The sequence below is a fragment of the Melanotaenia boesemani genome, chromosome 15, assembly GCF_017639745.1.
Source record: "Melanotaenia boesemani isolate fMelBoe1 chromosome 15, fMelBoe1.pri, whole genome shotgun sequence".
Classification (NCBI taxonomy): Eukaryota; Metazoa; Chordata; class Actinopteri; order Atheriniformes; family Melanotaeniidae; genus Melanotaenia; species Melanotaenia boesemani.
In genome coordinates, this window is record NC_055696.1 from 24,031,340 (window position 1) to 24,045,411 (window position 14,072).

At 41.4% G+C, this 14,072-nt stretch overlaps 1 protein-coding gene across 3 annotated transcripts in view; it reads right to left on the reverse strand.

Annotated features, from left to right (window-relative positions):
* Positions 1 to 14,072, reverse strand: part of usp28 (ubiquitin specific peptidase 28) — a 46,487-nt gene that overhangs the window by 7,206 nt on the left and 25,209 nt on the right. For all 3 annotated transcript variants that reach the window (XM_042008250.1, XM_042008249.1, XM_042008252.1), the window contains 5 exons: positions 4,317 to 4,447; positions 3,705 to 3,983; positions 1,475 to 1,570; positions 1,087 to 1,265; positions 679 to 757 (listed from right to left, as the gene is read on the reverse strand). In XM_042008250.1, the coding sequence (XP_041864184.1) occupies positions 679 to 757; positions 1,087 to 1,265; positions 1,475 to 1,570; positions 3,705 to 3,983; positions 4,317 to 4,447 (764 nt within the window). The remainder of the gene's footprint in view (positions 1 to 678; positions 758 to 1,086; positions 1,266 to 1,474; positions 1,571 to 3,704; positions 3,984 to 4,316; positions 4,448 to 14,072) is intronic.

Consider the following 14,072-nt stretch of genomic DNA (forward strand, 5'->3'; position numbering starts at 1 on the left):
GTAAAGGCTTGTTTTATTTTTAATATGCATGAACCAAAATATGTATAAATGTTTTTAATCATGTGAAGCATTTTGTGTTGCCTTTGGCATCAAAAGCATTTTATAAATAAAGTTTGATTTGATTTGATGTGGAATGTGATGTGAGCCTTAAATAAAGAAATGAATGCAGATTAATGTATACGCTGTCTGCAGTCATACAAAATTCTGTGTAAATGTAAAGAATTACTGAATTTTTTTTTATCCCTTAAATTTAAGTTTCTTTTATTCTTTCCCAACTTTTCTGATTTGAAATCGTGGGTTCTCCCATGAAGTGAAAAGTTTCAGATGAGGCAAACAGATCAGCTTGATGGTTTAAGTAAAATACTCACCTTTTTTTGTTTCATATGCATGTCTCTTGTTTCAGTTTGCTTCCATTCAGTACAATTAATTTGATATTTTCAGCAAACACATTTCTAAACAACACATCCTTTACCAGCCCATACTCATGTTTGACATGTTCTTCCTGATCTTAAAGCCATTTAAAAATAAAAATGAAAGAAAAAAGGACAAAAGAGACATAATTTTCATTAAAAAATAAGGAAGAGATAATTCACCTCACAAGCACGAGGAGTGTACCCTGAATATGAGTCAATCAAGCCAAACATGGGAGGATTTAACGTTCTAGCCATTAGACAGTACCATGTATTCATCCATGTCCATATCTTCTGGCTTAATGAGGCGCAGCTTGGCTCGGGCTTCTCTCATGATACTGATGGCCCTGTGTGCACAGATAGCATCAATAAAAGGACGTCATCAGGCTGCGGATCTCTGGTCTGGACACTAGATGGCAGACATTGCACACTACAAGTCAAACTTTCTTTCAAACCACATACGTAAAACTACGTGTACAGTCCAGCAGACAGAACCTGCTTTTCTAAATAAAATATTTATTTACTCTTCTATTATCATAATAAAAAAAAACAGCTTCTACTTCATTTAAGGTTTTCTAATATTACAGCATCAGTTTGATCCTAAATTATGATTAAACCATTTTAAAACTTTAAAAATCTGAACTTTGTGTGTTGGTGTGTATATGTTGGTGTGTACCTCTCGTCAAAGCTAAGGTTGCGGTCTGTAAACTGCTCCAGCAGCGTCCTCTCTATAATGCGCTTGGGCGCCTTGTTCTGGAAGAAGTAGACCAGGGAGTGCTGCAGGCGAGCATCCTCCTGGGGCGTGATCTCCTCCTGGGAGAGCTCATACAGGCGGGAATATTCTTCATGGAAGGCCTGGGAGGACCAAATTGAATTTTAATATTTTAGTTCTTGTCAGTAAATATGTAAAAAATGTGGATAGACTTTATGTTGATAAATGGTCCACTGACTTAACATTAGTTACAAGTCCGAGGTTACATGCAGCCAAACTGTCTTCTCTAATCATCCATGCACTGATTTTGATTTAACCTCCAAGGAGTTGTAACATCTCTCAAAAATTATACCTTTATGAGGCCAGCCTCAGGTCCTTCTTTGTCAAAGATTTGTCTGGCCTTAGCTATGGCCAGGATGACACCTTGCATAGCTGGAGTGAGCATCATCTAGGAATTGACACAGGAATAAAAAAAAAGAGATTATATATATAGTGGCATATATCAAAACCATACATACATAAAAAAGTAAAAAACAGGAACTTTGATGGGTTATTGTGGCAGAGATGAGATATTCACAGTTTAGTTCATACTGAGGACCACTGACTTGAAAAGATTGCACATGCAACTGCAGTATTGCACAAAAGTCTTGAGCCAGCCCTCTTTTCTTCATGCTGTAGTGTCCACCTGGATTTAACTAAATTAACAGGTCAGAGCCTCCTATTGGATAATTCCTGCAGGGTGACCATCTTCCAGCTACAACAAGTTGTTTAACCCCAACCGATGCAATGAATAGCTTCTCATGTCTTAAAGGAGTCATCACCTGGAAATTTTTCAAGTTAAAATGCGTATTGGTGTTGGACCAAAGTGATAACTTCCCCGAAAGCCTTTCTTTTGAAGACTGTCGAGTTTTTCCATCTGGGCCCTTTGTTCACAACAGAACCGCCAACAAGGGTAAACTCTCGCAAAGGCGTGATTTTAATTTGCTCCTGGGATTTCCTCATCCCAGGAGGCTATTTGAATACACCAGCCCCTCTTCCACGCCTAAAACCACCTGCTCAGCCTGCCACAGTTGTCATTAGCAACAAGTTGTGTGGAGATGTTGAAACGGTGCTCCCATGTCAACTGCTCGGCCAAAAGCAACATCAAAATGTTTTTAGTTTACCTGTAGCAGCAGACCAAACTATCAGGGACAAATGGATTCAATTAATTCTTGGTAATCATGGACCTGCATCTCTGTCTGACGCACATGTGCAATAAAGTCTGGCAGGGGAAAAATATGGTGGCCAACCAGAGACCAGCAGAGGACGTCAACAGCCTGAAATATCTTAAAGTTAAACTTACAAAATAAATTAAATACATGTGAGATTTGTAAAGCAGACCTTGTGTACCACAGAAGTATGTCTGCAATACTCAAACATTTAAAGACGAGGCACATCAGACTTACGTAACAACCTTATGCAAGATTTCAAAGCTGAAAGTGATATGAGATCCATTTAATAATTATGAGATACATAATCCGATTGGTCGACTAGTCGTTCTAATAGTCGGTGAGTAATCGACCATCAGAATAGTCATTAGTTGCAGCCCCAGTTGCTACTGATATAAAGTTATGCTTTACTGTGTCTGAGACGTGAGTTAAGCTGACACAGCTAATGCTAATGCTAACGCTAAGGGACGAGCTTAAAAGTTTAATTCCCTGCAATGTATAAATGAGCCCCATGTTTCTTTTTTACAAGTGGGGTGAAGAGCTCTGCCACGTAAATTTTTGTAAATGACTTATCTATTTCTTATTTTTCATGCCTGCTATCACATAGCTCTACAGTATTCATGATCGATGGTTTGTCATGATGGATGTGTGTAGCTTTGCTAGTCTCCCTACCACAACATGGAAGTTGAGATCATGTGATCATTTAATCTAACAAGGTGACCATCATGTAGTCTGATACTGGCATAATTTTATCAGGGAGGATATATACATATATATATATATATATATATATATATATATATATATATTATTTCTCTGACATTTTCACGTCATAAATGTAAAACGGGAGTCGTGAAGGATGTAATCTCTATGGCTAGATTTTACTGGTAACTGGGCAGAAATAAGCCTCCTTGAAGAGGCTAAAACTGGTGAACTGTCAGTATTACAGAGGCTGTAGTGTAGTGTAGAAGCGGTATCTTCACTCTTAGGCTCGGAGTCTGATTCAAACATAAGTGGCTGAATTCCATGATGCTTTGGACTCTGATGCACTGTGCATGCACTGGGCCAGCCCCCCCTTCTGACTCTGTCCTCCCTGCAGCCAATCAGCGCACACCTCATTAACATTAACATCAACAAAGTGGTGGTATGAGCAAAGGGTCAGAACAAGCTCTATGTTTGATTTCTTTTGTTTAATAAGTTTTCAAAAAAATATAGTTTTCAAAAAAATATTTAAAGACACTTAGAGGACAGTGAATACATGAAAAGACCAGGTGTTGACACCCTTAAACAACCAAGTGGAAAGACACATCCTGTGGTCTAGCTATCGTTGGTACTGTATGTGCTGCTGAAATCATATCTCACATGTGCACTTACCTCTTCATTGTACCCATCAGCATCAGCCCTCACCATAATCCTGCCCACATTGGGGATCTCCACTTCTGAAACCTCATTTTCAGCCTGTTGCTGTCTAGCCGGGAGCTCCTGCTGCTGCAGGTCCTCACGTCCCTCCTCTGCCTCATGTTCAGAAGCCTCTTTGGAAGCCGTGGGCTCATTGTCAGCTTCAGAGCCAAGGCCTGCCGCCTCCATGTTATCCGTCTGGACTGGGGGGTCACGCGGTGCCTGGTAGCTGAGCTGTGCGTCTGGGCCAGGAATCTGACAGGTGAAGAAGCAGAAATTCTGGTGAATTAGGTCATTTATGTAATGTCTTCATTTAAAAGTTTTTCATGAAAAAAATGTAAAACTAGAAAGGAAAATTATAGATATAAAGAAACTACTGACTATCAAAGATCACAGCAATAACGTCTAACACTTACTGTCCCAGGGTAATACTGTAAACATGCTATTAAGCCTGAATCTCCATCACTATGCTAACCAGTGAAAGATTATCCTTGACCCAGATGCACATGCTATTTTTGTGTCAGAGAATTTCTGACCCATATTCTACTAGGAAGGAATAGGTATGGGGGAAGGAGGGGACTTTCCCACCTGACTCTGCAGCTCCCTCTCAGCTGATATGGAGGTCTGGCTCGGCTCCAGGGTGTCAGTGACTGCAGCAGCATCAGTGTTGTCTGGCTGGCGGCCAGGACTCTCAAGTGGAAGCGATAACTCTGATTTCTCTGATGTCAGGGAGACGGAGAGAGGGTGTGAGCTGATACATGTGCTTGTAACAAATCATGGTTTTCCATAGCAACTCACAGACTATTACATAATCAGATAATCTCATCTCATACAAGAAGGTGTATCAACTTTCAAAGTGTACACTTTTGATCTATCCACCTGTTTGTTGACACAACATTAAAATTCTTGGAGAAATCCAAAATGAGTGTTGGCTAAACATAGCCACATGGAGCATTGATAGGCCGCTAAAAAATATTCAGAATCACAATCAGAAAATTTTTATTAATCCCGGAGGGAAATTAAATTGTCGTAACAGCAACAACAGTACAACAAGAACTGAAAAGACAAGCAATAATAAAAAATAATAAACACTGATATTTACATATATACATAAAAATACACATATATATAATAAATCTATATTTATATATAGATATTTACTTTAGGTGTATTTTATTAACACATATATATTTACACATTCATGGTGCTGAGTGTGTGTCTGTCTAGGGTGGTGGATGTGTTGTAAAGCCTGACAGCAGCTGGCAGGAATGACCTCCTGTATCGTTCCTTCAGACAACGAGGATGGAGGAGTCTGCTGCTGAAACAGATCCTCAAACTGTCCACAGCTTCGTGGAGGGGATGGGAGTTATTGTCCAGCATTCTGTCACTGACGATCTCCTCCAGAGCGGGGAGCTTCATCCCGATGACGGACTTTCTGATGAGTTCTGTATGCGTCCTTTGCTTTGATGCCTGCGCCCCAGCACACCACAGCAAAGAAGATGGTGCTCGAAACAACTGACTGGTGAAACATGTGGAGCATTGTGCTGCAGACGTTAGAGGACCTGGGTCTCTGTAGAGATGACTCAGACCCTTCTTTTTTTTTTTTTTTATAATTATTTTTATTGAGCACCAGTTGTACAGTACATGTACAAAGTTGAACATATCGAGGTTAAGTATACATAGAGTAGTGCTCATATCAACATTTTCTAGCAACAGTAGCCCACCCTGGAACATTTGGGACATCCACCGGAAGGGATGGCGACAGCAATAATGACAGGCAGAAAAATAGCAACAACAAAATAGCATTATCATTGTCACTACCAACATTGGTAAACATACATGCAATGGGAAATAAAAGAGAAAAAACAAAAATAAAACAGCAACAGAGAAAACAGTGAATACAGGCTCTTCACAGCTTGTGTAGCTTATGCCACAAATCATTTGTTACACATGAATAATTAAGTCACACTTGCAGATTCAAGAGGAGTTTGAGTGGCACTGGACAGGTAGGGTTTTCAGTTTACCTAAATAGGACAACACTGGGTCCCAGACAGAAAAGAATTTGTTCCGTGACCCCCTGAGAGAGTACTTTATCTTTTCTAACTGTATGCAGTGCATTAGGTCACTAAACCACAAGGACACTTTAGACGGTTTGTTTGACTTCCAGTGTAATAATATCCGTCTGCGTGCTAGCAATGTTGTGAAAGCGATTATGTTTTGGTAACTTTTCCTTATTGTAGCATGTCTTCTATCCGTTGTGCCAAATATGGCCACTGCTGCATTGGGTTGAAGGTCAATGCTTAGAGCTTCTGATAGTGTTTTAAAAATCGTAGACCAGTAGGCTGTGAGGGACGGACACAACCAAAACATATGGGACAAATTGGCAGGGGTATTTCGACATCTGTCACAGTTAGCCTCAACATTAGGGTATATTCTAGCCAGTTTTGCCTTGGAGTAGTGAATGCGGTGCAAAATTTTAAATTGAATTATGCTTAACCGGGCACAAGAAGTGCTACAGTTTACTTTTAACAAAGCATTGTCCCAAATGTCTTCTGACTCCAGTTCCCCACCCAACTCAGCCAACCAGTCCGCTTTGATCTTCGTAAGGTTTGTGTCTTTAAAGGAGGATATAAAATTATTTATTCTTGAAATTAGTCTCTTAGTATTAAAAGCCCCTAGCAGATCATCTAAACTGGGGGATGATGACATATGAGGGAAGTTGGTGTCATGATATTGTATAAAGTGGAGGACTTGGAAATAATGAAATAGACTAGATCGGGGGAGACTGAACTTGCGAGACAGCTCGTCAAAACTTGCAAAAATAGAGTTTATGTACATGTCTTTAAAATGACAAATACCTTGTCTTTGCCAAAGAATGAATTCAGAATCTTGTCTTGCCTGGGGAAAATTATAATTGTTAAGTAAAGGACTGAGATAAATAAGGTTGCCAATTCCAAAGTTCTGTCTAAATTGAGACCATATTTTGAGGGTATTTATGACTACTGGATTGTTAGTGAATTTTGAGACAGAAATGGGTAGACTAGAGGTGACCAAAGCTCTAAGGGAAGTGGAGATACAGGACACAGCTTCTAAAAGGCACCAATTCATATCAGGAGTATAAAGCCAATGTATGACTTTGTAAATATTTGAGGCCCAGTAGTAATAACAAAAATTTGGTAGAGCTAGGCCACGACTGTTTTTAGGCCTCTGTAACAGTTCTAAGCGTATTCTAGATTTCTTCTCATCCCACAAAAAAGAGGTGAAGGCCCTGTCAAGAGACTTGAAGAAAGATTTAGGGATGTAGAGAGGAATACATTGAAATAGGTAGAGGAATTTGGGGAGCACAGTCATTTTGATACAATTAACCTTCCCTGCTAAGGATAGATTACATAATTTCCATTTCTTTAAATCTAATTTGGTTTTATCAAATAGTGGGCCAAAGTTTTTTTGATTAAGTTGCTGCATATCTCTTGTAATGTTAATACCTAAGTATTTAAAGCCATTTTTTGACATTACAAATGGCAGATCACCATCTCATATTTGAAGAGCCAGGGCATTAACAGGGTAACATTCACTTTTATTAATATTCAATTTGTATCCAGAATAGCTCCAAATTTTCTCAAAGTATGGATTATAACGGGAGCACTTTGAACAGGGTCTGATACATACAGTAATAAATCGGAGATACCCATTGCTCCCCCCCCCCATTCTATGACCAACCTGTGTTTCAGTTGAACTCCCAGATACTTGTAGGATGTCAAAATTTCCACCGCTGTACCTTCAATGCAGCTGTCTATTCTTGCCAAAGTCCACCACCATATCCTTTGTTTTGTTCACATTTAGCAGTAGGTGGTTCTCCTTACACCACTTCACAAAGCAGTCTACGAGTCTCCTGTACTCATCGTACCGCCTGTTCTCAGCTCTCCCAACTATGACCATGTCATCAGAGAATTACTGCAGATGACAGGACTCCGTGCTATACTTGACGTTGGCCCTGTAGGTGCTGAAGAGGAACGGTGATAGCACAGTTCCCTGGTGCGCTCCGATGTTGCTCGTCAAGACACTCTGACACACACCTTTGCAGTTTTATGAACTGCAGTCTGCAACTCATATAGTGACTCCACACCACCAGGGGAGCATCCACATTCATGTTCTCCAACTTCTCCTACTGGTTGGATTATGTTAAAGGTGCTGGAGAAGTCGAAAAACGTTATGCACACGGTGGTGTTGGGTCTGTCCAAGGAGGCATAAGCCCTCTGCAGCAGAACTGCATCATCAACCCCAAACAAGGGCTGGTATGCAAACTGCAGAAGGTCTTGTGGTGCAGCAATCAGGTGCCTGAGGTTTCTCAGGCTCAACCTCTCCATAACCTTCATGACATGAGAGGTCAGTGCTACAGGCCTGGATGTGTTGTAAAGACTACCACCTGTAGTTCTTTGATTCCATTGGATGGGTTTTCTTGGGCCCAGGGACCAGGCATTATGTCTTCCATAGGACTGGGACTCTGATGGTGCAGGCTCAGGTTGCAGAGGTGCTGAAGAACCCCACACAGCTGGCTGGAGCAGGCCTTTAACACTGGGGCTGATGCCATCAGGTCCTGCTGCTTATCCCCTGTCTGAGCTGCTCCAGCTCACTCCTCACCTGGCTGGAAGTGACTTGTAGACTGGTCTGACTGGTGAGGGGTATGGAGTCGGGAGATTAATGCCACTGTAGGACTTGGGCTGGGGATGACAGGGGTGGCTGGCTTGGCTGATGTAAATTGGGGGGGATAAGTTATTTCTACACAAATTTTTAAATTTCGATTCCTAGTTTCGATACCCAGTCCACCAACTGGAAGAAGAAGCTGCCGAACACCAACGAAGAAGAAGCCGCCAGAAGTGTTTGCATTACTGCAACCATGGACAGTGTGAAGTGGCGGTCTAAAATGTGGCTTCACTTTAATAAAAATAGCAAGTCCTCTCGGTGCAACACTTGTAAAAATATTATATCGTGCACAGGAGTGTGCTTGACAAGCATGATCAAACACCTCCGGGTTCATGGTGTACAAATAACAGAGTGCCACGTCTTTGACGAGCTGCGCCAGCCTTCCTCCGTTGCCTCTTCCTCCGGCCCAACCCTCAGCCTAGCACCACACTTCAGTCCAAATCCGGAAAGTAAAACAATAAAGTATGTTTTATATGAACACTGAGGCAGCTAACAAGTTATACTCGACCTAAAACTGTGGGTCAACTCAAATGCAAATGCCCAGCTAAAGTTAGCCCATGTATTTTTTACAGACAAATGACCTGAGATTGCTAATGTTAGCCCGGCAGTTGACAAGACTCTGTGATGTGCTATGCCTACTCTGTTGTGAAAAACTGCATCCCTTTTCCGATGTGAAATCACCAACATTAAGTTTAGTTAAGCAATAACTATATAGCTAAGCTAATTAATACAGAGTTAAATTTACAGTAACAGCGACATTATATGGTTCTAGGGAAATTGTGAAAAACCTAAACACACCACCTTCCAGGGACTACTTATGAATTAAATTAATCCCATTTTGGTACAAAGCTGAGAAGTCCAATGCAATTACAGAGCTCAGTTACGTCTGCTCAGTTGCACTCACATGTGAGGGATGGAGTTGTATCACCCAGGACCTTTACCTCACCATCACAGCACACTATATAGTGGAGGGCAAAATGCTGCAAAAAGTGCTAAAAACAAAAGCTGTGTACAAAGCACAGACCGGTTGTGTTGTTGCAGAGGAAATCAGTGACATTCTGTCAATGTTTGGGATTTCTGATACAATTGTAGCAATCACTGATTTTATACTGTACCTACTGCTAATCTGGACTGGGTTGTACAAATTGCTTGTTGGATATTCTGCACCAGGTTAGCCCATCAGTGGGAGCATGGTAACATGTTTAAGTACTTACAGTGTCAGACACTCAGCATATGTGTAAATGTGGTTTCATGAGGGTTTCAAAAATAAAGCTCCCTTGAGAAAAGTGTATCCCTGTGAAAAGAAAATTTATAATATTTATATTCAAGTTCATATATTTGATATTTATATACTAGTTAAAAAAGCCCTTTGAGAAATTCAGAGTAAAGTTCATAAAAAGTAAGACGTTCATGGAGAAGTTCATCCAGAAAGACCTCTGGTTAGCTACCTCATTCAAAAGATGTAAACTTTTTGATCCTGCCTCTTAAAAGAATAGGAATTGAGAATCGTTAGAAACTGGAATCGAAATGAGGAATCAAAATCGGAACTCGAATCGTTCAAATTCAAACGATGCCCAACCCTAAATACTTTGCTTGGAGAACTTTGAACATGGCAACAAATCTGGAAAGTTCCTGGCTAATCAGCTAAAAACTAACAAGGAGAAAACAATGCTCTCCTCTGTCAAAGATCCAGAAGGAAATATCAGCCACGAACCTGACAAAATAAATTACACTAAAAAATTCTATAAAACAGTATATAAATCACAACTAAACACAACAGATGACAATACTGATCAATTTCTTAGTAACATCAATCTTCCAAAATTAAAATATGAAAATAAATTGGCCTTGGATTCACCTCTTTCAGTCGGTGAACTCCATGAAGCTCTCCAGCATGTGCCCAACAATAAAGCTCCAGGTACAGATGGTTATCCAGCAGAATTTTACAAAACAAGCTCTTGCCAGAAGGATAGAAAAAATAACCTCTCTAATAATACATCCTGACCAAACTTTATTAAAGGTAGACATTTCTCTACTAACACACGCAGATTAATTAACATAATAGATTATTCTACTTTACATAATCTGGAATCCACAGTCATTTCCTTAGATGCAGAAAAAGCATTTGACTGAGTAAACTGGAATTTTTTATTTGCATTATTAAACAAATTTGGATCATCTTTCATAGACTGGATAAAAATATTATATAACAACCCAAATGCATGTGTGAAGACCAATGATCAAATTTCGCCAAGATTCTGTTTGCAGAGGCACCAGGCAGGGCTGCCCGCTTTCTCCCTCACTTTTTGTTATTTTTATTGAACCCTTAGCAGCTGCCATAAGACAAAATAAAGAGAATAAAGCAATCCATACCAAATGTATCGAACATAAGAAAAGTCTTTATGCTGATGATGTACTACTTTTCCTCCAGAACTCACCAACAAACTCTCCCCCAGACAATCACAATCATTAACATATTCTCATCAATATCTGATTACTCTCTTAACTGATCGAAGACTGTAGTTATGCCCATTAATTGTGACTTACAAACTTTGACTTTTATCTGCCCTGTGAGCTAACAGCAGCCATCATCACTGTTGTTTACATCCCACCTAACACAAATGTTAGCACGGCTCTCAGACATCTACAGCACATCATTAATAAACATCAGAGGGCTCATCCTAACACCGTCCATATAATAGCAGGGGATTTTAACCAAGCATGCTTAAAGACAGTGCTTCCTAAGTTTTACCAGCATGTCCCACTAGGGGAGTAACGACCTTTGCCCATGTTTATTCTAATATTAAGCATGCTTATAGAGCAGTTTTCCTCCCTCACCTAGGCCAGTCTGACCACAACTCACTATTTCTTATCCCTGCTTATACTCCTCTTAGAAAAATGCACTCCTTCAGCTGCAAGACTCTTTTGTTCACACAGACTGGAGCATTTTTAAACAGCAAGACCTTTACTCCTATACAGGGACTGTCCTCCTTTTTATCAGGAGCTATATTGAATCTGTCACTGTAAGCAAACACATCCGGGTTTTTCCAAACCAGAAACCTTGGATGACGGGAGAAGTCCAGGCTCTGGTCAAAGCCCAGGACTTGGCCTGTAGAGCTGGAGACAACCCAACATACAGCACTGCAAGAGCCAACCTGAGAAGAGGAATAAAACTCGCCAAGGACGCATTTAGGAGGAAGATTGAGGGCCACCTCTACACAACAACCTCTACACAGATGTGGAGGGGCATCCAGGCCATGCCCAAATTCAGAAGCTGCAGCCCTGCCACTCCAAGTGGAAACAGCATGCTGGCAGAGGAGCTGAACAGCTTCTTTGGACACTTTAAGTCTAAACACCAACCCTCACTGCCCCTGTTATCTCCAACTCCAGCACCCCATCACTCTGTCTTCAGGAACATGATGTGAGAAGGGTGCTGAGGGCATTGAACCCGGGAAGGAAGCACGACCTGACGCCGTTCCAGCTACGGTGATGAAAGCCGGTGTAGACCGGCTGGCAGGGATCTTCACAAAGCTATTCAATCTCTCCCTGTCATGCTCCGCCGTTCCACCCTGCATGAAATCTGCCACTATCCTTCCTATCCCCAATAAATCTCCCACTGGCAGCCTCATTGACTATAAACCCATAGCACTAACATCTGTAATCATGAAGTGCTTTGTGTGAATGGTCTCTCACCACATCAGAGACTGTTTTCCTCCCTCCCTTGACGGCCACCAGTTTGCTTACAGAGCAAACTGATCTACGGAGGATGCAGTCGCCATCGTGTTTTATTCAGCACTTGGCCACCTGGAGCACCGGAGGAACTATGTGAGGATGCTCTTTGTGGACTTCAGCTCAGCATTTAATACGATAATCCCGGACATATTCTTTATCAAACTGCCTGACCTCCAGCTTCCCCTCGCTATCTGCTACTGGAAAAGGACTTTCTTTCAAACCGCCCACAGTGTGTCCACCTTGGCTCCCACCTATCCTCCACCATCACTCTAAGCACGGGCTCCCCACAGGGTTGTGTGCTGAGCCCCCTACTCTATGCTCTGTACACAAGACTGCTCCTCATCCCACCGATCCAATACCATCATTAAGTTTGCGGATGACACCACCATGGTTGGGCTCATCACTGATGGAGATGAGACAGCATACAGAGATGATATCAGGAAACTCTCTGCCTGGTGCTTGGACGATAACCTGACAATAAACATAAAACAAAACAAAAACAACAACAACAAAAATACAAATAAATAATTATTGACTTCAGGAAGAGTAGGGAAGACCATGCCCCTCTCTCCATCAATGAAGAGTGTGTGGAGGTTGTCTCCACCTCTAAGTTCCTGGGCATCCACATCTCTACAGACCTCTCCTTCCTCAGGTCCTGAGGAAGAACAACCTGGAGAAAAAACTGCTACTGGCCTTTTATCACTCCTATTTGGAAAGTGTGCTCACATACTGTTTGTGTGTGTGGTATGCTGGTTCCACAGGGGAGGACAGGAAGGCTCTCCAGAGGGTGATTTCTACAGCACAAAAAAAATCATCAGCTGCCCCTGCTCTTCTTGGATGAAATATCCCTGATCCTCTGCCTCAACAGGATCAAATACATAATCCCAGACCTCTCACATCCAACCAGTCACTTGTTTGATCTGTTGCCTTCTGGGTGGTGCTACAGATCAATCAAATCACGCACCACCAGATACAGAAACAGCTTTTTCCCCTGGGCTGTAAGAACTGCAAACAAATATGGATACTGTTGTTCCACCACAAACATACATACACACCTCCAACTGCCACTCAAGGTCTCCCCACATGTTCTACCTAAAGTCAACTACCTGTTCTCAGTAATACCCACTAAACCAGGGCTACTCAATTCGGTCCTACGAGGGCCGCAATCCAGCAGGTTTTCCATGTATTCCTGTAACAACACACCTGAGTCAAATTAATGAGTTATTGTGTAGAACCTGGTTAGATGTAGAGCAAGCATTGTGTGAGGATTCAGTTTATATGCCTAAAAACCACCAACCAGGCCAGAAATCTGGGAATAATGTTGGGCTCAGACCTAAACCCTGTAAAACACATTATGGGAATCACAAAGTCAGCCTAATATCACCTTAAGAATATATCAAGGGTAAAAGATCTCATGTCTCAGCAAGACTTGGAAAAACTAGTCCATGCTTTCATCTTTAGTCGGCTTGATTATTGTAACAGTGTTTTTACAGGTTTTACCTAAAAAATTCATTAGACACCTGCAGCTTATTCAGAATTCTGCTGCTCGAGTCCTCACTAACACCAAGAAAGTGGACCACATCAGTCCAGCTCTGAGGTCTTTTTTACTGACTGCCTGTTTGTCAGAGGATAGACTTTAAAGTTCTGCTGCTGGTCTATAAAGCTCTGAATGGTTTAGGACCAAAATACATCAGGGACTTCTTGACCCAGTATGAACCTACCAGAACCCTCAGGTCATCTGGTTCCATTTTCTTATCAGTTACCAGAGTCAGAACAAGACATGGAGAAGCTGCATTCAGCTTCTATGCTCCACATGTCTGGAACAAACTCCCAGAAAGTCTCAGATCAGCTGAAACACTCCGTTTATTTAAATCCAGGATAAAGACCCACCTGTGTTCTGCTGCATTC